Source organism: Perissodus microlepis, chromosome 16 (assembly GCF_051167445.1).
Source record: "Perissodus microlepis isolate ML-2025 ecotype Zambia chromosome 16, ASM5116744v1, whole genome shotgun sequence".
In the NCBI taxonomy this organism is placed as follows: Eukaryota; Metazoa; Chordata; class Actinopteri; order Cichliformes; family Cichlidae; genus Perissodus; species Perissodus microlepis.
In genome coordinates this window covers 29,157,189-29,182,611 of record NC_140476.1, presented here as the reverse complement: position 1 = coordinate 29,182,611, position 25,423 = coordinate 29,157,189, and the positions used below count along the sequence as shown (strand labels likewise).

The 25,423-nt window shown below is 40.5% G+C and overlaps 1 protein-coding gene across 1 annotated transcript in view; it reads right to left on the bottom strand.

The window, feature by feature from the left end:
• The window catches only part of cryl1 (crystallin, lambda 1), a 29,758-nt gene extending 4,598 nt beyond the window's left edge, over positions 1-25,160 (bottom strand). Inside the window, exons 1-7 of the mRNA XM_084907860.1 lie at positions 25,054-25,160; positions 24,186-24,293; positions 22,537-22,663; positions 18,174-18,335; positions 14,482-14,577; positions 13,924-14,022; positions 2,633-2,741 (exon numbers count right to left, since the gene is read on the bottom strand). Of these exons, the coding sequence (XP_084763986.1) occupies positions 2,633-2,741; positions 13,924-14,022; positions 14,482-14,577; positions 18,174-18,335; positions 22,537-22,663; positions 24,186-24,293; positions 25,054-25,079 (727 nt within the window). The 5' untranslated portion in view covers positions 25,080-25,160. The remainder of the gene's footprint in view (positions 1-2,632; positions 2,742-13,923; positions 14,023-14,481; positions 14,578-18,173; positions 18,336-22,536; positions 22,664-24,185; positions 24,294-25,053) is intronic.
• Positions 25,161-25,423: the final 263 nt, after the last annotated feature.

Genomic DNA, 25,423 nt, shown 5'->3' with positions numbered 1-25,423 from the left:
AACTGTAACGGAATACAGTTACTTATATTTTGTATTTTAAATACGTAACGGCGGTACATGTATTCCGTTACTCCCCAACACTGTATATGAAATGGGAAGCAGTATTCACTGACCTCTAAATAACATGTCATTAATGTATATAATGCTACTACCTATAATAGTTCAAAGAGATCTTGGATTTATTTTTCTATAAACTGACAGTTTGTACGATTTCACTGCTACTCTCTCCTAAAATACCAGCAGGCATTATTTCTAATAAGAGTTCATGTCATGAGCTTGCTGGGTTATCTAGCTTGCAACCAAATGTTTGTGGATAAAATATATAGTAGTGTGTCCTAGATTGGACGCAGAAAAAGGAGCACCTCTCACAGCTAATGATCAATCAAAGAGGAAACACAGGTCCCATAACAATGACAACAACCGGGCTTAACATATCATAAAGAGGGCCAGCAGTATGGTTTGTTGACATTCCTGTGATAAGCGTAGTAGATGAAGACTAGATTTTTAAAACCTTATTTGAGCAGAGAGATGCAAGTGTGGTGCAAGGTGGCGGGGGGGAAGAGATGTGCCTACATTACTTCACATGAGGTTGTTATTAAGGTGGATCAGGGGGCTCAGTTTTAAATAGTTCTTTCAACACATTTTCAAAGAGTGGAACCTTATTCAACGACCAGAAAACATATGGTGAATGTTTATATTTGCAATACTTCTTTGGGAAATAAGGTTTATATCCAACATGTGACAACGGGGTAGCTAGAAAACGCTTACTGTCTACATAAAGCCTAGTGGGACACGTTAATGTGGCACGACAGTGTGATAACTATCATCTACCTTCAACCAAACACCCTCTGTGGGAGGAAAATCTTAGTGTTATTTCAGTCCCTTTGCTTTATTTCTTTTCCCAAATAAGCTTTAGCTGTTATTGTTGAACTTTTTTCTTATATATCTTTTTATGTAAAGCCTCACTAAACAGGGAGCCCTATTCCCTGTGCCCCTACACAACGGCTATTTGTACAGTAGAAGAAAAGACGGGACACTAATGTTACCACTGTAACTCCAATCAGATAACAGCAGCAGTCCTTGAAAATGAAGCAAACTACCCCATATGGAAAAGATATATATAAATCTTATAAAGTCTGTATCTGTCTTGTATGAAACTTGTATGAAAAGCATACAAGAGTGAAAACACATATAAGATCCCTTGAAAAATTATATAATGAAACTTGTATGTTTTGGATACTTACTAAAACAATATATGAAAGTAATGAGAAAGTGGCCACTTTCATGAGTAAATCATGTAAGCCTTATATGATTTATAAATGATTTACTCATGAAAGTGGCCACTTTCATGAGTAAATCATATGTTTTTACTATTTCTTTTCCATATGGGACATAACATCACCCAGTTTGCAACTTGTCTTCCACCCATTTGCAGTACCTCCCTGTGCTCATAATCTTGTTACATTAAATTGTGTTTTGCACTGCTAGCTGTACTTTTACACTAATGAAACAATTTGTGCATGGTCAGCTGAATGTTGGACAAGCTGCCCTTACTAGATAGTGTTTTAAAAAGACATCATTCTAATGCTCTTTTCTGTGAAATTGCATTAATATTTGAATACATCATATGCATCGATGAGCCATTCTTCTGCAGGCAGTGGTTTTAGTTGTAGTGGATGATTCCTTCAAAGAACAACAGCATCTCCTGTGTGCACGCACACAGTTTACAAAAGCAAGGAAATTTAGGTAGAGTAGACAGAGACAGGGAGCCTGAGTGCTCCAGTATCTGATGGGACTGATTTAAAGACTTGAAGACACAACAGGGGTAGGTCTGAGCATTCTTTTGAGAATCTGATGCTTCCTGAACAGAAAAAAAAGTCAGTAAGAAGTTCAGTACTGTAACTACAGGTAGAGCTGGCACCTGGTCTGAAGGCTGCGAGGTGAGCTCTGTGAGTTTTGGATGACTGGTGTGAGGCAGCGCATTCATCGCTACCCATCAAAAGACTGCTTTGTTCAGCCAAAGTGCACACTGTGTGTGTGTGTGTGTGTGTGTGTACACAGTCAGGGTTACTCTCTGGGTTTCACACTCCCCTCTGATATTCTCCATCTAGCTGAGGTTTCATTCTCTCTCTGACACACAAAGAGATGTCACTGTGTGGTACACTACATGTATTTTGTCCAGCAACACGTATGAAACGCTGTGCCACTTTGAAAATTTCATGTAAGCGGTGAATTACCGTCATTACTCTCAGTCAAAGGCATTCTGTGCTCATTTACTGCAGTCGCTGATGCTCAAAAGCCTGTGCTTTGGTTAGTTCCAGTAATTTTCCACAACATACACGGCTTGTACATTCACTCTGATTGGCAGAATTGAAACTGGACACCGCACAGTTGAAACTGTGCTGGATAAATGATACTTTCCTCTTCATAAACAGACATTTTATGAACTCCTTTTCCCTTATGAAGAAAAAATGAATGATTTTGCTGTGAGAATTGAACAGAACAAACACATCATCAACTCTTTGGTTCAACTATATAAAATTCATGCTCAAAGTATCTTAAACTCAGTTAAAAAAATAACCAGAATTAGTGTTTTTATATGTGAGCAAAGAATACAAACCAGGAAATTTACCTTTAGGTGCATTGAGGTGCATTGTTTCCATGGGACCTATGAAGGCGTAACGCATTCCTAGTCCCTCTGACATCACCAGGTCGATGTCCTTTACCGAGATAACACCATCCTAATGACGCAAGTTAGAAAAACAACAGTTACATTAATTTCACTGAATCGACTGATAATATTCATTCGTTTTGTACCCTTTGTTTTCTGGATATATTTGCTGATGAACTGATCCCAGAACAGCAGCTCTGGAGTCAAACTGTTTCTTTGTCTGTATCTGTTTATCTGTAATGAGAGTTCACACATCTAACAGGTCAACTTTGAGCCAAATGTTAAGTATTTTCTCTTACTGAGTTCATCATGGTCATGGTTACCTAACAGACTGCGGGACAGTTAAGTATATACGAAGGACACACACTTTTCCCTAGCAATTCAACAAAGTCATGACTTTTTAACTCCCTATTATTCTGGAAAACCCAAATTCCCTTTGATCCCATCAGGCCACTCCAGCTATATAAAGTTTCCTTATTCAGCCAATCTTGTGTCCTCAGGATTGTGCACAGAGGGGAAGCTGGCTGAGAATGGGTCAGGTAACTTTGGTTTACAGATACCTGTTGGCCAACCATGGAGGAAATCAAAGCCCAGATACAGAGACTATGGTGAGCAAGAGGAGAGGCGACAGGGTCGTCTTTGTTTGGGTCCTGCGTCCAACAACGAGCCTGTTATCTGAGCAAAGTGGGATGGTGGGTGGGGTCTTCTCTCCACTGTAATCACTGGGGGCTACGAGCTGCTTTCTCAGCCACTCTGCTTTCCAGCTCTGGCCTCGACTCAAGGACTTCTTTTCTTTTTCTCTCTCTCTCGTTGTGTGTGTGTTTGTGTGTGTGTTTGCAAAGGTTGAGGGCAGGTCCCTGTTATGTAAGAAAGATCACAAGACCACTGTCAGGCCAAAGGCTTTGATGCTTAATGCTGAACTTCTGTTCAGCTTTGATTTATTGAGGAAGAATACAGTAAATAGATATTTTTTACACATTAAGTAAAACACCTGATGGAGTCCCTGCTTTGAAACATCAAACTGAGCTGTTTTGTGTGCGTGTGCATGTAACTTGGTAGAAACGGTGTTTATTTTAGTGAATGGTTATAAAAGAAAAACAGTACTATAAGTGGAGGAGATTAGTTGTGTTGCTGACATTTGTGGGAAAATATCCATTACATGCTCGAATTTTATTTTCAATAAGCAGATGATGCTACAGGGCCATACAAATGTTAAATGATCATATATTGTTTCAAAGAACTATATCTGATCCTTAAATTAATGATAACTTATAAGGCGTACAACATATACAATTGGTCTCTAGCCACATACATTAAAATGCAATTAGGCGAAACGGTGACGTCCATCTCAGCCACATTATTCAAGACATTGGTGCACGAAACAGCTTCCCCAAACTGGCACCTGCTCCAATGTATTTTGTAATGAAATAATCTATTAGAACACATCAATTTGTTGTAAGTGATTACCTGCTCTGTCCTGCTATGTACATGTACGTGTACTGCAGGAACTTTGAGTAATTGTCTCATCAAATACCATTCATGTTTGGTGATTTGTATGTCACATTGTTTAGTTAAATATAACAGTGCCTTAGGTGAGTGATAAACACTCCCAAACGACTGTAGACGTCACAACTCATTATTTTTGTCGAGCAGTATTGTGGATGGCGTGCCTCTCTGATGCATGGCGTAAGGGAACATATAATGGCATTACAACATTTTGGTGCAGCCAGCAGCAATTACAGAGGTGGATTCACTATTTCAGGTTTCTCATGTAGTAATGACATTTTAAAGACACTTAATTGTATTAAAAGAATTATACGTTTTTGCAGTTGAGTTTCAGGCTGTTGAAAAATGTATGGTACCTATATGAAAATCCTAGGTGATGTCTTTCTCAAATGATCATGTTCACAAGATTTTCAGAAAACTTGACCTCTGACATCTAGGTCACTGATATTCAAACGACCTCGTTCAAGATCTTAACCTAGATTGGACGAGATAGACCACACCTACTAAAATAAGCTGGGTGTCCATGATGCCCACCCATCAGCAGGGTGAAGACAAAACCCTGAGCATTGACTGTGACTGCAAAATAAGCCCTCCATCACAGTGCTTGACAGCTGGTGTGTAGCGATGTGCATTATGTCTGTTCATTGTTCTAGAAGTCTTTCGATTTGTTCCGATGCAATTTTGCAAACCTAATCTGTGCTGCCATGTTGTTTTTAGAGAGAAGAAGCTACCTCATAGCATCCCTTCCAAAGAAGACATACTTTTTTCAGTCTATTTTAAATTGTACTTTTATGAACTTCAACATTTTCCTTGCTAACTGCCTATAAAATCCCCTGTTTTTTGCAGTTTCTCTAAGAATTGCATTGCATCACACGTCCACTCTTGAGAGTGGACGTTCAAGCTACTATCTTGTATGTTTACCACTTGTGATTTTTTTCCACTGTAGAAATGGAAATGGCTTAATAACCCACCCCACTTTTCCAAGATTTCCTAATATTGCTTTTTACTCAGTGATGTCCAGCATAATCGATTTCAATCCGTTTTGGCCTCCCGTCCACACTGAGACGGTGATGGAAAATGCAGCGTTTTGAATACGCTCTCGAAAACGCATACATTTCAAAACGGTGCTCTCGTGTCGCAGTGTGGACAGCGAAAACGCAGACTTTCTAACATGATGGCGCATGTTAGTCATATGATGCAGTCATGTGACCAGTTAAACTAAGATAGCGGAGGGCATTATACAGCAGTTGTTTTGTTTGCTCTCAATTTTAACAGCCCTATTAAAGATTAATATCAGTTTGTACATGCTTCAGATAGCTTTTCTTAAATTCTTTAATTCTCACTCGCTTTTGCAACTTTGTACTTTTGTGTTACTCGCAGCAACAACTCCACCTCATTGTTAGTCCATTTAAAAAACTTGGTGCTTTTCCTCAACATTTTGCCACAACGTTTCAAAGAGCTGGAAAGTAAATAAGCAGCAGACAGGAATGGAACTTACTGGAACGTAAGCGTTTTCAGCTGTTTCAATGTGGACGCACAACTCTGTAAAAACGACTGAAAAGGCTAGTGTGGACGCGGAGCGTTTTCAGACGAAAACGCCGTTTTCAAATCTATCCAGGCTAGTGTGGACGTGATCAGGTACCCGGCTGGGATAATACGCTGGCCAAAGGAGGAGATAGAAGCCACTGACATCAAGACAAGAAAGCTCCTGACCATGCATGGAGGGTTTCACCCCAAGTCCAGCACCCTGAGGCTGTACGCTAAGCGGAAGGAAGGAGGCCGGGGACTGGTGAGTGTCAGCACCACAGTCCAGGATGAGACAACGAACATCCACGAATACATCACGAAGATGGCCCCAACTGACAGTGTGCTCAGTGAATACTTCAGGCAGCAGAAACCCAAGAAAGTGGAGGAAGGCCAGGAACCATCATGGAAGGACAGGCCCCTGCACGGTATGTACCACCGGTAGATAGCGGAGGTGGCTGATATCCAGAAATCCTACCAGTGGCTGGACAAAGCTGGACTGAAAGACAGCACAGAAGCACTAATCATGGTAGTACAGGAACAAGCTCTGAGCACAAGATCCAAAGAGGCTGGGGTCTATCACACCAGGCAAGACCCCAGGTGCAGGCTGTGTAAAGATGGAACACCACAACCAAGTGGCCGGCATAGTATACAGAAACCTGTGTCAAATATGGCCTGGAAGTCCTGAGGTCAAAATGGGAGACACCCCCAAGGGTGGTGGAGAATGACCGAGCTAAGATCCTGTGGGACTTTCAGATACAGACGGACAAAATGGTGTGGCTAACCAACCGGACATAGCGGTGTCCCAATGACAGCAACATCATAAGAAAGAACACAAGAAGCTTGAGAAATACCAAGGGCTCAGAGAAGAGCTCGAGAAAATGTGGAGGGTGAAGGTAACGGTGGTCTCAGTGGGAATCGGAGCACTAGGTGCAGTGACTCCCAAACTAGGCGAGTGGCTCCAGCATCTGAGATCTCTGTCCAGAAGAGCGCAGTCCTAGGAACAGCTAAGATACTGCACAGGACCCTCAAGCTCCCAGGCCTCTGGTAGAGGACCCAAGCTTGAAGGATAGACCACCCACAGGGGCAAGCGGGGGAGTTTTTAGATTTTATATATATATTAGGGGTGCAACGATACTCGTATCGATATTGAACCGTTCGATACAGTGCTTTCGGTTCGGTACGCATATGTATCGAACAATACAAAATTTTTAATTTATTTTATCAACTTTTCTTCTGACGATGCTGTCTGTGTTGAGCGCTCAGTGGATCTGCGTTCGACTACTCCGCCTAGGCTGCACTGTCGAGCGCAGATCCACTGAGCGCAGCACAAGCTAGCAAGACAGAAGTTAAGCTCTGGTTGCAACATGGCAAATCGAACCTCCCCCACCCTCATTCAGATCTGGCCTTTGGAACTATTTTGGTCTTCATGTGAAGTATGACCCTGATGGTAAGCGTGTCATGGACAAAAGTAAAACAGTATGTCGGATGTGCCACGCAATGCTCAATTACATGGGTGGGAACTACTGCGTTAGTGCAGTTTGCTCGTTAACGTGTTGATGCCGTCCAGCCCCACGCACGGGGCGATCCGCGGTAGCTCGTTAACGGAGATTTGCCGTGTTGTGGCGTTAACGTCATTTCAGATTAACGCTGACAGCACTAGTCGGAACACAATGAATATGACTGCACATTTACGCCGACATCATCCTAGTGCAAAGACAAGTGGAAGCAGACAAAAACAACAAGCATGCATGCTACAAACTTTACCCGAGTCATTTAAACAGCCGTTAGCACATGATTCTCCTTATGGGGACCTGATATGTTTAATATGCTGCTGAGAATATACCCCAGAAGAAGCGTATAGTATAGCTTTTATTTTGGAAAGAGACATTTCTCTGTAATAAACTCTCTTTTCCAAAGATGAGTGATTTCTCGATCAGATAGATTTATTTTTTTATTACTTTGTTCTTTCAGCAACATTAAATTTAAAAACTGTACTTTTGAGTTAAAATATATATTTATAATTTTAATAAATGACAAATTAAAAAAGCATGAACATTTTTTTTGTATCGAAAAAATATCGAACCGTGACACCAAAGTATCGAACCGAACCGTGAATTTTGTGTATCGTTGCACCCCTAATATATATATATGTATATGTGTGTGTGTGTAAATTGAAAATGTATGTGATTTAAGTCTGCTGTGAAAAAAATCAAAATAAATACAGCTATAAATAGCATCTATCTTCTCTATTTTTTGCATTTCTGTAAATTAGTTAAGTCTAAAAGTAAAGCGACATGTGAACAGAAACACTGGCTGTTGAGAGGCTCAGTTTCTAGACATTCAAAATTATTCCTTCTCTATATATTTCAGTACATTGGACATTCCATTTTGCTTTATTTTTCATCTCTGTGACATAGGCTTTAGTCCCTCTGCGGCTCTGAATTGAATAAATAGAAGAGAATGGATGTTATTTGTTGTTATTTAGATATTCAAGAATCATTTTGGATGTGTGAAAGCATTGTTTTTCATTACAATGTTACTGTGAACAGGCTGCTTTGTGATAAACTTTGGGCGCTCTTTCGAAAGCAAGAGCAACACCTTTTTTTTTTTTCCCGCCTGTCCCGTTTGGTTCTTTTGCCATCAGAATTATTGTCTAAAGGCCAAGAAAGATGCCCAACAGATTTACTTTACCAAGTGGACCATCCCGGCCTTGCCGTATCGGTCCATTTGATTGACCTTTGTTTTTATTGTTCATTTTATTTTATTTTCAGTTGTTACATACGGGACAGACATGACTGGGGGGAGGGAGAAAGAAAGAGAGGGAGGGAAAGAAAAACAGCCGGGATAAAAATCAACGGTGATAAAGGGCACAAAACAAAAAAGAGGTGGGGGGACAAAAAATACATATATATATATCAATCACCTGGATCACCTGTTGAGAGAGAAAAAAGAAAAGAAAACAAGCAAGAAAGAGAGCAATATAATAAACAACATCACCGCGATAATCTATGTGTATATAACATTAAATACTAAATATTTTATATTATTGTGCAGCATGTAAGATCGACAGCGCACAGTGTGCTTTGAGGTAGGAGCCAAAAAGGGTGCCGTTTGTGTCTGTGAGCACCCGTGTGCAAACCTGTGAGCATGAACACACTTGTATTCAAAAGGTTCCTTCATGTAACGATCTGCTAGAGGGTGTGGGGAGCCATAGCCCCGTCCTCCAGGGCATGAAGCGGGTATGGAAGAGATCCAGGCTCCAGACATCCAGAAACCCTCAGAGCGCAAGAGTCCAAGGAAAACCAACGGAGGGGCAACCATGCCACTCTCCCGGAAAGAGCTGAGGAGAGCCCCAAATGAGGGGTCACCCAGCAGCCGCGGAGCAGAAGCCAGAGGGGGTTGCAGTAACGTGCCCGTGAGCTCCGCCGGCATCCAGCTGTGCCAGAGTGACCGAGCCCCAGGCCCAGAGGCCGAGGGCACCCCACCCCCCGAAGGGGCCCGACCGACCCACAGGCGCCAGGCCCTGACAAGCAGCCACCGGGAGTGACCCGGTGAATACCTGAGCGCGCAGCCCTGGACACCAAGAACCAAAAATGCACCAACGTCTGAGGGCGTCAGCCACTGGCAGGGGGAGTGGCGGGGGGAGATAGGCCTCCATAGAGCAACACCTTTAACAGCAGTGTGGCATTTTTGTCAGCTAAGGTCTAAGGGTGCCCTTGGGGTGGGGAGGTGGGGAATTCGCCTCTCACACGGTGGTGATGTGCACACAATAAAGAATATCATTTAGATACAAGTCTGAGCTGCCACAGTTCTGTGTAAAATTATGAACTTCACATGCTTCGTTACAGATGTTGCAATACAGCTGGCACAGAGGCACAAGAGTGGCTTCTGCTGCATTTCGTGGAAGTATGACTTTGAAGTTTTAATTCTGAGAATACGTTATTCTCAGCAGGGAGTGTCACGGTCTTGGGCTTAAAAACGACTGAACAATCAAGGGTTTTTACCTGCCTGCAGGCCCTCTTGGATCATTGCTGAACCAAAAAGCTACCGTCAAAGCAAGAAAAACAATCCAAACACTTAAGAGCTTCTCAAAGTCTAAAGCTGTGACAAACAACGAGCTCTGTTGTGAGGCAAATCATGAAGCCTGCTTCTCTTCCTGATATGTAAAACCTCAAAAATGACAAATAAACATAGTAATAGCACAAAGCTCAAAACATGGGATCTAAAAATCTGCTCTGTGAGGTTAGCTATAGCTGGGATTTCAACATACTGATAATTTTTCTATAAACAAGGCAAATTTACCAAGCGGTTATCTGATTATTTTTTTGATCGTGATGTAAATTATTAATTGGGATCCTTCACTTACCTTTAGTGTATGTGCAACAATGACTTGTATACACATATGAAGAAATGTCACATATACGTCTGCTCACCGATACAATACCTTTAGGTGCTTTTATGTAATTTGTTACTCAAATGGAAAATTACACCAATGCTGTGCACACACCGTACAGATGGAACAGCTACCCTGAGTATGCAGTGGGCCAGCCTGTTGTTACTGCTTGTTCGCATTCCTCTGGTCCACAACACCAAATCATTATTCTACTCTGGTGATTCTGCTGCTTCAATATTTTTATTTTTACTATGGAAACAACAAAGTTGGTTTTTACACCCCTGACCAGCTTCTATGTCCTTGTCTAGTCTCGTCTAACTCTAACCCTCAGAGAGTCTCTTTCTTGTTCTCTAAAACCTTAAGAAGAATTACAGATTTGATCAACTGGTCTCTTAATGCAATTGACACTCTCTGCTCGATGAAGAGCCTGGGTTTGGAAGAGCCCAAGTGTCCTGGAGGGACGTTTCCTGCCAGATACATGATGGATGGTGGCAGAAGTGGCACATCGTGTGCCTGGCGGGACTGTTTATTGAGGACACTGAAGACATCTACCTATTCTGAACCGTGAGAACGGGGTTCTTGCTGATCGGAGCTGGCATAGCCCTGGCTTATCGGAAATTGAAGAAAGCGGTTACAGCTTTTCAAAACCCCACAAGGCTAGCCGCTATGATTAAAGCAATGGGGAGGGCTGTGAGTACTCAGACTGTTCCTATGGAAGCAATATGTGAAAGGTCTTGGCGAAGCTCACGGCTCTTCAACGGGAAATTGATACACCTCCGGACCAGTAATGGACATTAAGACCTGCTCCCCCCCTCCCAGCGGCGCCAGCTGGATACTTGAAGGCCGATGTTGACAAGAACAACAAAAAATTCTACCCTGACTCTCTCGCCCAGATTCCTCAAGGCCATCTGCGTAGGCTGTGGACTGTTTATATTTGCTTAATTGGGCAAAACGACACTTTCTGAAGGCTGAACACAGGACACACATCCTCACACGCATGCACACATGTACAGTGACACAGATACACACTCACACCCCCCCTCCACGAATCCAACACCTCCCATCCGATGCAGACGGCGGATCAGCTTTGGATGCGCAGAGTTGCGGCGTCCCGGATACAGTTTCCTTCTCGACTGCCCTTTTGTGTTATGCATTTCATTGTTTTCTTTATGCTGCCTGTTCTGACCTGTCTCCCCAATGTGATGTTTGTATATTGTATGTATGGTCGGAAAGGTCCAATTTCGCTACAGGTCAACTGCAAGCGACAAATAAAGGCAATCAATCAATCAATTCAGTCTTGCACAGACTATTACTGTACCCATTCAAATAACTGGTAGTATCTGGCAACAACATAAAACGAAACCAATTTCGTGCAGACTCAAAAGAAACAAGCACACACTTTTTCATCTATGTTACCAGTAAACTGTGCAATCAACTGATGTTCTTCGAGCATACAAATGCACAAGACAGATCAGTCCTACTAATTTACTAAAGAAGACATTTTTCCTAATGCATTTATCCTTCATTAATGTCATAGAGACATCTTTCTCAAGTGTACAAATCTGAATCATGTGCAAAGTCACGCAAGTAACTTAAAATAGATTTCTGCTCTTTCTGAGCCAACTTTTTAATAATCCATCCAATCTCCTGCTATTATAAAGCATAATGTGATTATCCAGTTTCCGTTTACCCATTTCAGCTGTATGGCAACTCATTTTTATTTTAGTTGCAACCAGTTGAGTAACTACTGCCATATCTCCTGGTATTATCTCCTAATGGGTTTGTAACTTTAAATCTATGCTAATGCTGCCCACTCACCTGTCAGGAACAGGTCTGTGAGCAACAATGCAGAGCGGTGGTTAATTTCCACTGGTTTCCATTGATGACAGCTTACCATGTCCCAACAGCTATCTTAGGAAGTCGGTTCTAATGTCATTCATGTATCACTTTGAGTGAAAGCCTGAATTGCATTTAGTTGCATTAATGGATCTAACACAAGATGACTGATGTGCATCTTTTTAAGTTCCTCAGCTCAAACACTGTCTGACATCATCGTTTTCTAGCTAATGCGGGCCTATTTCAGCTGCTTTTACTTTACTAGAAAACTGTTTTTATGTAGATATCTAACTGGCCTTTAAACCTAAATCATCTACCCTGGGAAATGTAGTTTTATTTTGTCACTTCAGCCATGGGTGGCATGGTGGTGTAGTGGTTAGCACCCCCCTGTCATCATCGCTGTGGCTGCGTGGGCTTCTGTCAGGTACTCTGATTTCCTCCAACAGTCTAACGACATACATGTTAGGTTGACTGGGGATTCTAACTTGGCCTTGAAAGCGAGGAAGATAAAAGTAGTTGAAGTGCAAAGAATGAAGTGCTTCGAGTAAGACTGGAAAGTCACTATATAAATCTAAGTACAGATTCAGTCCTTTACTAAGGACACCTTTACTACAACAGTCACTGACATAAAAAACAAAAGCGAGAAACTTGGAACAGACAATCGTGGAAGATGTGTGAAAGTTCAGAACTATGTGGAAGCATCTGATGTTGCATTATTTAATGGAGGGGGTCATTTAAGGTGCTTCTGATGTCTGTGGTTCTATATTTGAAGCCAACATCAAACTCTTCATGGGAATTCAGTTCGGGTAACACAGTATACGTCTCAAGTTAACATTCCATCAGCTGTGATTGTCACCATTCCCATCGCTCTCATTATCATTCAAGCTTTTTCCTCAGTGAGTGACCACGTAATAGTGCCTGTCATCAGAGGCTAAAGCTCATTTAGTCTCATTGTGCTCCTTTTTAGAGGGAGACTGTGGACATAATAGAAGAGGTGAGCTGACAAGGGCTTCCTCTTTCCTGCCTCTATTACAAAACCATCAGCAGCCACATGAAACCTGACTGAGACTGAGGCGCTCTTGTCCAGAGGTAAAAACAAGAAAAAAAACCACTCGTCATTATGACCTAGAAGTCAGCTTTAGCAATGCAGCAGTAAAGCAATGTGGGGTTTTTTTTTGTTGGAGATTCAGTTAGTGTCATATATTTATGACCATTTTCTTGCATTTGAACACAAAGGTTATGAAAGCATATTCATGACTAACATTGCTTGAAGTTGGTAGTGTCACGGTTCTGGGTCCGTTGGACCCAGTATTTTGAGTTTATTATGTTTTGGTTTAATTTGGCATCAGGGATTGTTTTCTTGTTGTGTTAATGATTATGATGTTTATTATTAGAGTTTCATGTTTCTGTTTATTTGGTCTAGTTCCATGTGTCATTTTCTGTCTCTCTCAATGTCGAGTCTGCGTCTTAGTGTGATGGTTTCTTGTTCCTGGTTTCTTGTTCCTGTTTTATTGTGAAGGTCTGCGTCTCACGTGAGTGTGTTCAGTTTTACCTCTCGTCTCGTTAATGACTCCCAGCTGTGTCCCCCACCTGTGTGTAATCTCCCTGTGTTTCTCTGAGTGTATTTTAGTCGTGTCTTTTGTGTTTGTAGTCGCTGGTCCGTCTGTGTATCCACTATGTCTCACCCGTGTGTTCTCCCTGCTGTCCATCGTCATTCTCCTCTGCTCGTTCTCATTCTTGTTCAGGTTTGTGCTCTGTAGTTTAGTTGTTTCCAGTCTAGTTTAGTTCATGCTCCATTTGCTGTTTGTCTATATTTATTTCGTATTTAATAAACCACCCTCACCCCTTTACAAGTGCCTGCGTTTGGATCCTCCTTTATTTCCCACACGGCTCATCCCACACGGCTCATCTCACTCGCCGTGACAGGTAGTGCTTTGAAAAACTGGCTCCTCAACACAACTCCCCACCCAGATGCCCAGAAAACACTAACCTGAACTAGTCTCCATGACTCTGCAATAATGGCGGCTTGAACTCTGTTTAGGGCAAAGCCATCGATCTCTTTTTTCAGAAGGACAGGTGCCTGGCCAACCTGCGTCAGGAGAAATCAGTTAAGTCAAGCCAAGCGCAACAAAAGATCCTACAAGACAATTATGAATAATACAGCTTCATTCATGAAGCTTAGTAGTTGCAGGAAGCCACTGGTTGTTCATGTTAAGATAACAAGCTTGTTGAGACTTGCTTGGAATAAAGTATGTAATCATTCACATGATCGCAAACTGTTTGTTAAGATTTGTGGTGTAGCAGCTGTCAAATACTGAAAATGGCCAGAACAACGTCAAACTAATGTGAAAAGAAAGCTAGGAGCTAGGCTTATCACCAGCACTTAATACATAGTATGACAGCAGTATTGGTCTCCTAATCATAGCATGGGGTTTGGCTTCCTCGTGCTCTTAATCCACTGGTTATTCTGATTTCTTTTGAAATCTGTCCAACAAGTTCGGGCATAACAGGGCCCAGAAATGCGTAATCTTTTGCGTAAGATTTGTACCTTGGTCATCAGAGCATGGGTGGTGTCCATAACGGCTGCTGCTGTCTCTGGGTGAGGTACCAGCTCCACCAGTTTTACATAGTAGGGTGGGTTTACCTGGGGAGAGCAAAACAAACACATATTATGTTGTGTTTACTTCACTGATATGTAGGATCTGTTCTTAAGTAACACTTCCTCAGGAAAGCAGTACTAACAAACAAAGCTGGACACTCAACTGTTGATTTTGCCTCATCATCGTCCTCCAACAGTGAAAGTATCATCTCAGTGCATGACAGAGCACTTCGATACGGTGTTAGCATACTACAGTGTACGCTATCCTCATTACAGCTTTAAGACTGACAATCTAAAGTTATGATAATGATTAGACACATTAAGGACAGCAAAATGTTTATTGAGACAGAAATTAAGTACGGTGGTAAACTATAGGTTATACAGCTCCCCATCTGGCCCGTTTACACCAGTGGTGTTTCCACCAGCTTCTACCACCTGTGAAGCAAACTGACCTTTAATTGACCCTCACTTTTTTCTTAAAGTCAGCATTTACAGAAACAGAAGTGCTTCATCAAACCACCTGTTTGCATAGTTTAAATATCTAGAAAGTCTATGTGTTTGGCTGCTTCCATTTACCACCAGCTTGTTTTAGGCAATGATAACAAGTTATTTAAAAAGCAGCCACCTCGCTAGTTAGGCTAAAGATGGGCATATCATGTTTACTCATGTATAGCAAACTGAACAATCTCTAATTTTTATGTTTGTTTTTAATGCTCAATTTACACAAAAATTGTAAATTTATTTGAATGTCATTGAGTGAAATAACAATTTGATCCCCAAGCAAAACATGACTTAGAACTAGCCAGCCCTTCTTAGCGAGTACAGTGGTAAGAGGTTTCGTGTGGTTGGTCACCAGGTTTGCACACATCTCAGGAGGGATTTTGGACCACTCGTCTTTACAGAAATTTTAGAAATCCTTTACTTTTTTTTTGGCTCAAAACAACCCCAAAACAATCAGCTTTCATATTTTCCAATCTAGAGAGACAAAAAGAACACTGTTTATACTGCCCCATGATCATAAAAGGCTTTTTATACACTGAAGGCAATCATCTACACCAAATTAACACCAATATTCCCAAAGGGCAGTCCCTCCATTTACAGTGATACAGTTCCACCACTGATGATTTAGAAAAGCTCATGATATACATGCTTGATTTACTGATATCCTCAAAACATCATTGCCACAGCACATGAGCAAGCAGAAGAAACGCAGGGAGAGAAACAGCTAGAAGATAAAAATTATAAACAAGTCCATCTGGCTCACGAGTTCAGGTGAACAATGTTTACCTCCATCAGTTAGGTCATGTTTTTGGTAGCGTGCTCATATCATAAACCAGTCATAACAAAAGCATTCAATGTTTTTGTAAACAGATGTCACTAGTATGTTGTGGAGTACAGCCAAGTCTAAACAGAAACACTCTGCATGGATAAACTAAATGTAAGTCTAATGTAATCTTTGTGCAATGTTTTGTATAAACAAAAGTGCTCAGCTGTTCTGACCCATTAATGTGTTTGGCTATTCATAGTATACTGTAAGCGAAATTTGTTGTGATGCATTTACCCTGATTGATTGATTGATTGATTGATTGATTGTGGTTGGGATAGCCTGTAAATATAACCAGATCCATTAGTACTTCAATGGAAACTCATAAATCTGCCTCAGTATGGGAGCAGAAGAAGGTGTGACTGAAGTCTAGACTTCCAGCTTTAGGTGAAGGGATTTCAAAACTGAGAGGTCTAACTCGTCACTGGTAATTATCCTGATCCCAAGCCTTTGTTGTGAAAGTATTTTTTTTTTAATTGTTCTCCAACTTATTCTCTTGGCAATCAGGAAACAAACTAAATAATTTTAACTGACACACATAAAAAAAACTATTTTCTTTTTTCCCACAAGAAAGTTCTTCTTGTTTTTCTCCCAAACACAGAATCAGAGTTAGCCTCGTCACCAATCACAAGTCAGACGTCAGAATGCTAATAAAAATACTTTCATAACCATTTAGGAATTACACACATTTTTCACAATGAAATCCCATCATTTCTCACTTCAGAAGTGTTTTTTCTATGTCTCAATCTCTCATCATTTTCCTGCTTCTCTTCAGTAATCGAACCTCGTTCGCAAACTTCTCCCTCTTTTCTGTCATGACCCTGACCCCTGTGAAGGTAATCTATTTATCAGACAGTCAACACACACTTGACCCTGTGTGGTTCATGTAGTTCATGGCTGTCAGCTCACTTGGCTTTCTTCTATAGTGTGTCTTCCTCCCTGAGCCTGGGTCTGCATGAGGTTGTTTTCTGTTAAAAGGGTGTTTTTCCTTCCCACTGTCGCCAGGTGCTTGCTCATATAGGGTTGCCTTATTGTTGGGGTTTTCAAAGTGTATTGATGTGACAGTTGTTGTGATTTTGTGCCATTTTAAATCTGAATTATAAAACTGACCTTATATACATATTTGGCATTGATCATTCAAAATGTTGATTATTGCTGAAAAATCCTGCATTGTGCTACATCTCCACTTGTAATTAAGTTTGTTCAGTTTTTCTGTTTCATCAGAAATGCAGAGTGATCCCTTGTGAATTGGATTTTGCCAATCTGATATTCAACCGAACTAGATCTCTTTGTTTAGCTTTATTGAAATTTAACTTGTTCCACTGTGAAATAATCAGTAGCTTGCATTCACAGGCCTTCACCATGCCTGCCAGATCATGTGGTATGGTGTGGATCATGATTTGTGCCTTCCTTTCCTCATGCACTTCCCTTTGTTCTTCTACTAGTTAATCTTGGTTTTATCGGTTCAAAGAATCTTTTTCTAGAACTAGTCTGGCTTTATTAGAGACTATTAGGCAAAGTTTAAAGTGGTCTTCTTGAGCGTAAACAGTGGTTTTTCATTATCTCTTGCTGTAAATCCACTGTATTTACATTCATTAAGGCCTCTCTTGATTTTGACAAAGATACACCTACGTCCTTGAGATTTTTTCTTGCCTTAGCTAGTTGTGTGAACGTTTTTGTCTTAATCATGGAAAAAATTCTGTCATCATCCCCTTGAAGTTTTTTACATGTTCTTTCAGGCCTTTTGTTTTACAGAGCTGGTCAGAGGATTTCTTCTTTTTTAAAATGTTTAAGATTGGTTTTTTTTACCACTCTTAAAGCTTTTTCTTTTTCTCTGAGAAGTGGGATTATTAGCTTAATGATGGCCTCCTTCACTTGCATCGACATGTCTTTGGACTCCTTACTGAGAGCACCACTGAGCATCAACCACATACTCATTCAACACTTGGACTCAACTCTATTCCTTTTATCTCCTTAATTTGTCATAACATAATCATAAAACAAGTCACGTGGCAATAAATGGGCTCATGATTTACACACTCAATCACTTTTGAGCCTGTAAAAATGGAGGGATTACAAAATAAGTATGTAATTCTTAATGATTAATGCAATTTTTTTGGTCAATATCAACACCTTAACCGCATTTTAATTGCTTCATTTCAAGCTCACTGAGTTTGTGCACCATATCACTGTGAGGAAACCTACAGACCTGGCTGTAGATGACTGATGATGAATTATGGGCTGGCGTGCAGGTTAACACACTGTGTACAGTTTACACCACAGTACCTGGAAATGCCTGAGCATATGAAGTACTAACCGGATGAGAGACGAGGCAGCGACTCCTATTCTGGACTTTAGAAAAGACTTTGCTGGGCACTAGGCAGGACGTGGAGCTGCTCAGGATGACGTCTTTTCCCACAAAACGCTCCATGTCATGGAAGATGCTTTGCTTTACCTCCAGCTGCTCAAATACACATTCCTGGGAAAACACAAAAAATACATAAATGCAGGTAAGGTGTGAAAGCCAAATATTATTTTCTATAATGCTATAAGTAAACATTATCTCAACCCAAAGTCAGTGAAGCATCCCACTGAATATGGAACATGTAGTCATAGCAACAATCAAATTATTTATTACAGCTATTAATTTCTATAATTTGGATGAACTGCTGCTTTGACTCTGTAATTTCTGATGTCAACCTTTCTTTGACAATAGCAAAGACAAAACCATCATAACAATAAAGAAACATTTAATATTTGTTTCTTAGTGTTAAACTTGAATCTACCACTGTCCACAGCTTTGGGGAATGTACTCAGGGAAATGTGTTAAAAGTCATGCAGTTAACATCTTAAACACTGAAATTAAACCAGTTTGGCTCTTAAACTACCTGCTTAACGTCACTTCACAGTGATGAAAAGGTGTGACTCTCAAAACCGGTACTCTTCATTTGCAATCTTTCTCATCCTGGACGCAAAACTGCAAAAACTGGCTGAACAACCTCAGTATACCTCACAGTTGAGTCCTAGGAACAGCACAGGCCTCAAACCTCAGTTTCCTTAAATAGGTGGTCATGACAGGCTCACTGGGATGCTGATTTACAGGAATCTAACACTGTTTACTTATTCCATCTAAGCTAAGCTGATGTAAACAGAAATGTGTTGGGTTTTTTTGTTTTGTTTTCAACTGTCACCAGGAGGCCCCATAACTTCCTTGTCTTTTTACACACTGCCAGCAGTTGGACTGGATTGTGTGGTAATTGGATAAACACTATTTACTGCAGCTGTGTTGTTTGAGTATTGCTGTCTACTTGATCATTTTTATGTTTGTCAGCTCTCTTTTAGATAGAATCAAGCCTTCCCTTGTTTGGACCCAGAAACTGCCAAACCAGTCCATGCCCTTTAGGCTCTTGGTCTTTCTGGCTATGAATGACATAAAGGATGGGGAAGATTGGAAGATATATGATTTTAAAAGCTCATGTGTGTAAATGTTAACTTATACTAATAAGAAACACCAATAAGTGAATACTTGGCATTTCCTGATGTGGAAAAGACCTCCAGTAAGACCCCTAACAGAGACACAAATCCTTGTGGCGTTGTGTCAGGATAGCATCTGGTGTAAAAATCTGCTAAATTAAACATGAAGAACTACCTCCTCTGATGAAACCTTTGGGAATAAGGGAGCAGCCAAAAGTAGCTCTTTCTAGTCATCTGTAAGTTGGACTATTCCCATTATCATTTGTCTCCAGTTTTGCATCTTTCTCAAAGCTCAAGTTTTCTTCAGTTCTGGCCAAACTTCATTGTAAACAAGCCACACTAACCTATTTCTGTGCATGAAAGGGACATATAAAGAAATCTGGACAGCTTAAGTGCTTAAGCGCCCTTCACGTCTGCTCCCACTGTTCCACCAAGCCTTACACTAATCGTCAGAAAACAGTTAGGCAAGTTACTGATCTGTAGCCAAGTGACTAATAAAGCCTCCCGTAAATATTCTCATCTTCTCCCAGATCAATAGTAGAGTGAAACTTACAGGTGGTCAGATGATGTCATGCTATCAGGACGTATGTACCTAACGGTGCTCTCGGGAAACTGCATATTTCTATGCAGCATTTCCCTGTTCCTGAGTCCACAATTGTTCCTTGTTGGAAGGAACTCAGTGCAGTGAGTATTGATTTGATTTGACTCTGCCTGCCTCTGTGCACTCTGATCACATCTACTGTGAAGAAGAGCTCCATTGTCTACTTTAGCAGTTTCTAGCTGGCGAGCATTTTTCTGGCATAAAAGGTTGACTTCATACTATATTTTAAGTGACTGTGACTGTGTTTAGATAAGCACACTGTCCAATGTTGATTGTGTGTTTGTGCTCATTTATAATTTGACATAGATGAGTGATTTTTAATGAAACGTCTTTCATTAGTACGACAACACTTCTTATAACAAACTCCATCTGACTTTTTTGTCAAAGGAAAGCTCCACGTTACAATTTATAATAGCAATAACAGCAAGAATCTAGAAGCATTTTGCATTGTATGGTAGATGTCTCAACAATTTCCTTCAAGCACATTTTTACAGAAATGAAAAAAAGAAAAAAACCAAATCAAAAGTCTCTTTTTGACAGCAAGGCTCAGGGAGCATAGCCATCAGACTCGACTGGCTGAGGTGAGCATGGTGACGCAACGAAGACAAACAATGCAGGAGGAAAGAGGAAAACTCAACAGATTATAAAACGTATGAGTTCTGAAATATTCAAGGTTTTTTGAAAGCATTTTACTTTGGCCAAATGAGTAAATTCTTATGGTCACATTGAGAAAGCTGCTCTGATTCAAGGTAAACAACTAAATCTGTAATAAATAACAGATTAATTCTGGGCTATTTTTAAATGAGTAATCAATATTACTCAGTTCATATTCCTTTATTGCAATTATATTAAGCCATTATATTTCTATGACTTTGCCTTTGGTGACAGACAGAAAGTGTGAGTTAGCAGCGCAGGGAAATGACACGCAGCAAAGAACCAGCCAGCTTGGTGTCCAACCATGAATTTGTAGCTAAAAGCATGAAAGAGCGTGTGATATGTCCCCTAACCACTTAGCCATCAGGTTAAACGAGTTGCTTAACAAACATTAAAACATTCCTTGCTACTGAACCGCAAATGAAGAGAGAAACTAGTGTGAACTCTCAGTACTCATTTTTTGACAGGTTCATTATATTCATCATCCCTAGAGTTAAAAAATGTATACCTCGGTTTTACCTCCTTTATGACAGACATGTACTGTATATGTGCATGCTGCCATTAGAATCAGTTCACACACTGATGGACTGACTGTAGCTGCTCAGAGGGCTTGACCTCATAACAACCATCATAATCATCATCTTCTCCTCCTCCTAGCTGTGCCTCTATATAGAGGCTCCGTGTTCTTCATGCTGAGAGAGGGCCAGCCAGTCTCACTTTCAAAATCTACCATCATCCTTGCCCACCGTTATTAGTGGAAAGTCGACTGAATACAAGTATCTTGGAGTTATGTTTGCTGGCAGACTGAAATGCAACTCTTGGACTGACTGCTTGTGTAGTGAGAGACAGCACAGAACATATTTTTGAGGACGTTTTATCCTTTAAGGTGGATTCTAAAATGCTTCTGAGGTGCAGAAAAACAAGCAATTAGAAGGACAGTAACAATTTCTAGTAAGATGTTGGGAACTGCATTACCAAGCTCAGCAAGCATTTATCGGGACTATTTATGGAGCAAGGCAAATACTGTGAGTGATATGAGGATTTGACTCCTCCACTGAACTACTAAAACCTGCATGGTGCTAATGTTCCCCCATAAAACAGGTCCAAACTGTCTTTTACTCCCCAATCCATCAAACTTCTGAACACAAGCAACACACAGGTTGCCTAACTGTTCTGGCCACAGTCATCCTTAAGATCCAAGAAGAAGAGTAAAGGTGTCCGTATACAGTGTGTGCTTTGTGTCTTATGTTGATGCAGTTATTTTTATGTGGTTTATACAAATCTCAGGTGACTCTGAAATCACAATGCAATCACATTTACCCATAAGGACAAGTAAATGCATTCGTTTTTTTGCCCAGTAATGCACTGACCACTGATATACTATGAAGCTATCCTAGTAAATGAAGAGAAACAAAAAAGTTTGGAATTCACGTGTTAAGCAACTGAAGGAACTGAAGTGTTATTATGCAAAACATCTCCATATTACTGTATGATATCACAACCCTACGTACGACAGGGATATTAGTCTAAGTTCAAAATGTGACGTGAGAATGTCACGGAATATGTCAAATGAAATTATGCTGCACCTCCTTGGGGGGTAAATGTGTAATAATAAAACCAGAACGTATTGACCTGAGAGTGTAGTAACCATTCCTTTAATGCTGCTTTGTTTAAACTATGTGAACGAATAAATGAACAAAAACTACAGTGTTTCCACTGAGTCACACACCACATACTTTTGAAAAGACCCACACCACAGTGAAGAGAAGCCCCGTGTTTCATCAAAGTCTGCCAACATCCACAAAACAAATGTCTGTACGTGTGTGATGGAGCAAGTGGTTAACGAAAAAATAAACAAATCACCAGAGAGCAATGTTGTTTCCACTGGTTTTACGATTTAGGCCAACGAGATATAACAGCATGTATTTGTGCTGTCAGCGGTCTGTGTTACCTGCACAAAGAAGGCTCCATCCAGTGCCTGAGACAGGTCATCATAACTGCTGAGAAGGGCAAGTTGCTGCGCAGCAGACAGCTCCCCTCGCAGCATGTGGGCTTCCTCCAGCTCCACCAGCTGTTTCCTGAGGGACAGAAACTGCAGTTAACACACACACACACAATGCATGAACAAACTGCCCTCTATCATGACATTTTCAATTTGAAAAGAATCATTACCACAGGCTTATTATATAGTAGTAGTAGTAGTAGAATGTAGTAGAATGAAGACTTTGGAAGAAATGAACAGATGTGTTAGGTGTGTTATTATCAGCCAAAAGAAGTGGTTCTAATATAACACAAAGCAGACAATGCTTCAAATATGGATGCTGCTACAAAGAAGCTAGAGATTCTAAAGTGTCTGCTCTGTACACATTTCCATCTCAGCAGCAAAGAAGATTTCAAAGAAGACACTCAACACAGTTTCAGTGGGGGTAGAGTATGTCACCAACTTCACCGACTCACCGACTCACTGTATCACAATAAATGTGAACCATTCACAATAAATGTGAACCATTTATTGGTTCACATTTATTGGTTTTTGTTCATTTATTGGTTCACATTGGAGTATTGTGCAAATTTCTCTAACGAGGCATACGTTTTTTACTCTGGCCTTTCATGCAGAAAAGAATAATAAAACAATAAATATTCTGGTTTATAGATCGGTCTGACAACCTAAAATGAGGTGCAGGTTTCAAAGGAGACCGTGTAGTCTGTTGCAAATCCTGTTACGCTGTCTTAACAGTAACAGTGATGACACTTTTAAGGTGTGGAGTACATACCACCACCTTTTTGCTCTTACTCAACTCTTCTCTTAATATGTTACAGAATGTGGCAGTTACATAACACTGTATCACATGAGTCAGGAAGATATCTTCCTTTGAAAAAAAATTAAAGTAATTTAGACTAAGTGACGGTTTATGAAAAAAGGGCACACAACAGAGAGCAGTCTAGCTTGTTCAGCAGGAAATCATTCACAAAGGGCCCCTGAAATTTTATTCAATGACACCCTCTACTGTTCATATAAACAAATACGTCTCCAACGGGCTGAGTGATAGGCAGTGGCATGTACTTAGAGGGAGAGTTACATTCATGAAATACTGGTATAGAGATTAAGGTATTAAGGTATTAAGGTTTTTATAGCTTAAGGCACTGTGACTTTCTACAGCACTTTCATTAAAAACTCAGCATCATTCCACAGTAATGTTTAACCACTAATAGCCAGGCTGTGAACATGTGTTTATTCGTATGTGCTCACAGTAGGAGCCAACTGCTGATCATGCGGTATTCATATATGTCTTCTCTGTAAGCACTGAAAGGAAGAACAGGTTACATTTTAGACAGACTGTCTCTAACTCATCAGGGCAGAGAAGCCCTTAGTGTCCATGTTTCCTTTAGGTTTTGCAGGCACCAGCTTCTGTAATGTATATTTTTATATTTTTGATGATATATATATATATATATGTGTGTTTTTTTGTTTTTACTTAGAATTACATCTGGGTTAAAAACAAATTTCTGTTGACGATAGAGGTATAATAATGCAGTTAAGACTGAAGAAGTTTGTCTGTGTAACCCAGATGGGTCTTTAAGTTGAGCAGTAGAACTCACTTGATCTCTGTGATGGCCTTGGCAGACTGTCCTGGTTGGTTGTCATAGATCTTCACATTGTAGCCTCCACTGACAAACAGCATAGCCCAGGAGCGGCCTATCAGCCCACTAGATCAGGGAAGAAATTCACATGGTAACAGACATAAAACATAAACCCCAATAAGCAGACTTAAAAAACAAAATCAAAGCAAGGGCTGAATGTTGTTTTTCAGTAAAGTCCAGTAAAATCACACAGCAGTAAAGTGCTGACAGTGTGCCTGTCTGCTTGCTGACACCAGCTTCATTTTCCTGTCTTCCTCTAATGTTTTGACATGTAACCAGAAGTGAAGTGTAAATCCACTGTGAATGTTTTCTCAATCCCTTCGCCATCCATCTGAATATTATTGCAATGTTAACACACAAAGATTACCCCCTAAAACGTATGGCAACATAAGTGAAGAACTGTGAGGTTCAGTGCTTGCTTTGCAAGTTTAAGAGAGGTCACTTCAGAGGCACTGCCAAGTTTAATGAACAGGGTTCAGAAGACAGGTTCAATTTAAAGCCTCTAAAATCACACAGCTATAAACCTTCACGCTGTCGTGAAGGTTTATAACGTGTCTGTAATAAACAGGATTATTCACAAATTCATTCTGATTGAAAACACAAGACAAGCGTTCATTCAGAACAGTCCTGTTTATGTCGTGAGCAACAGTATGATGCACACAATGCAGTCACCAAAATAAAATTACATGCACTGATACTGCAAACTACAGCTTTCAACCAGTTTTTCATTCAACAAAGCAACTTTCGTTTCAACTTCATGAATATAGGTCAGGGCTAGCACGGTTGCATCATTTTACAACGCAAAATACATTGTTATCTCGCTCACCTGCCAATCACAGTTATAATCTTCATGTCAGAAGCGTTATAATGTTATGACACCAGCTAAAACTTAACTTACAAGCTTTCTGTTGCGCCGCCCCCCTTGACAGTCACGCTGACCGTGCTGTACGGTGACCTAGAAGGACCAAAGAAGGCAAACGAGCGCACAAAGCTTGTTTTCCTTGAAATGAGCAATAAAGAAACCCACAAACTATTAATTGTAACTTTTTATAAATAATAAATACTATGTATGTAAGTATTTAAAAATAATTTTGAGAATATGAAGAAGAAATAAGTTGTAGCGTTGTAGTGTATCCTAGCAACGAACGAGCGCAACTTCAACCAATTAGGTTGAGGCCAGACGATGATGGACGCGT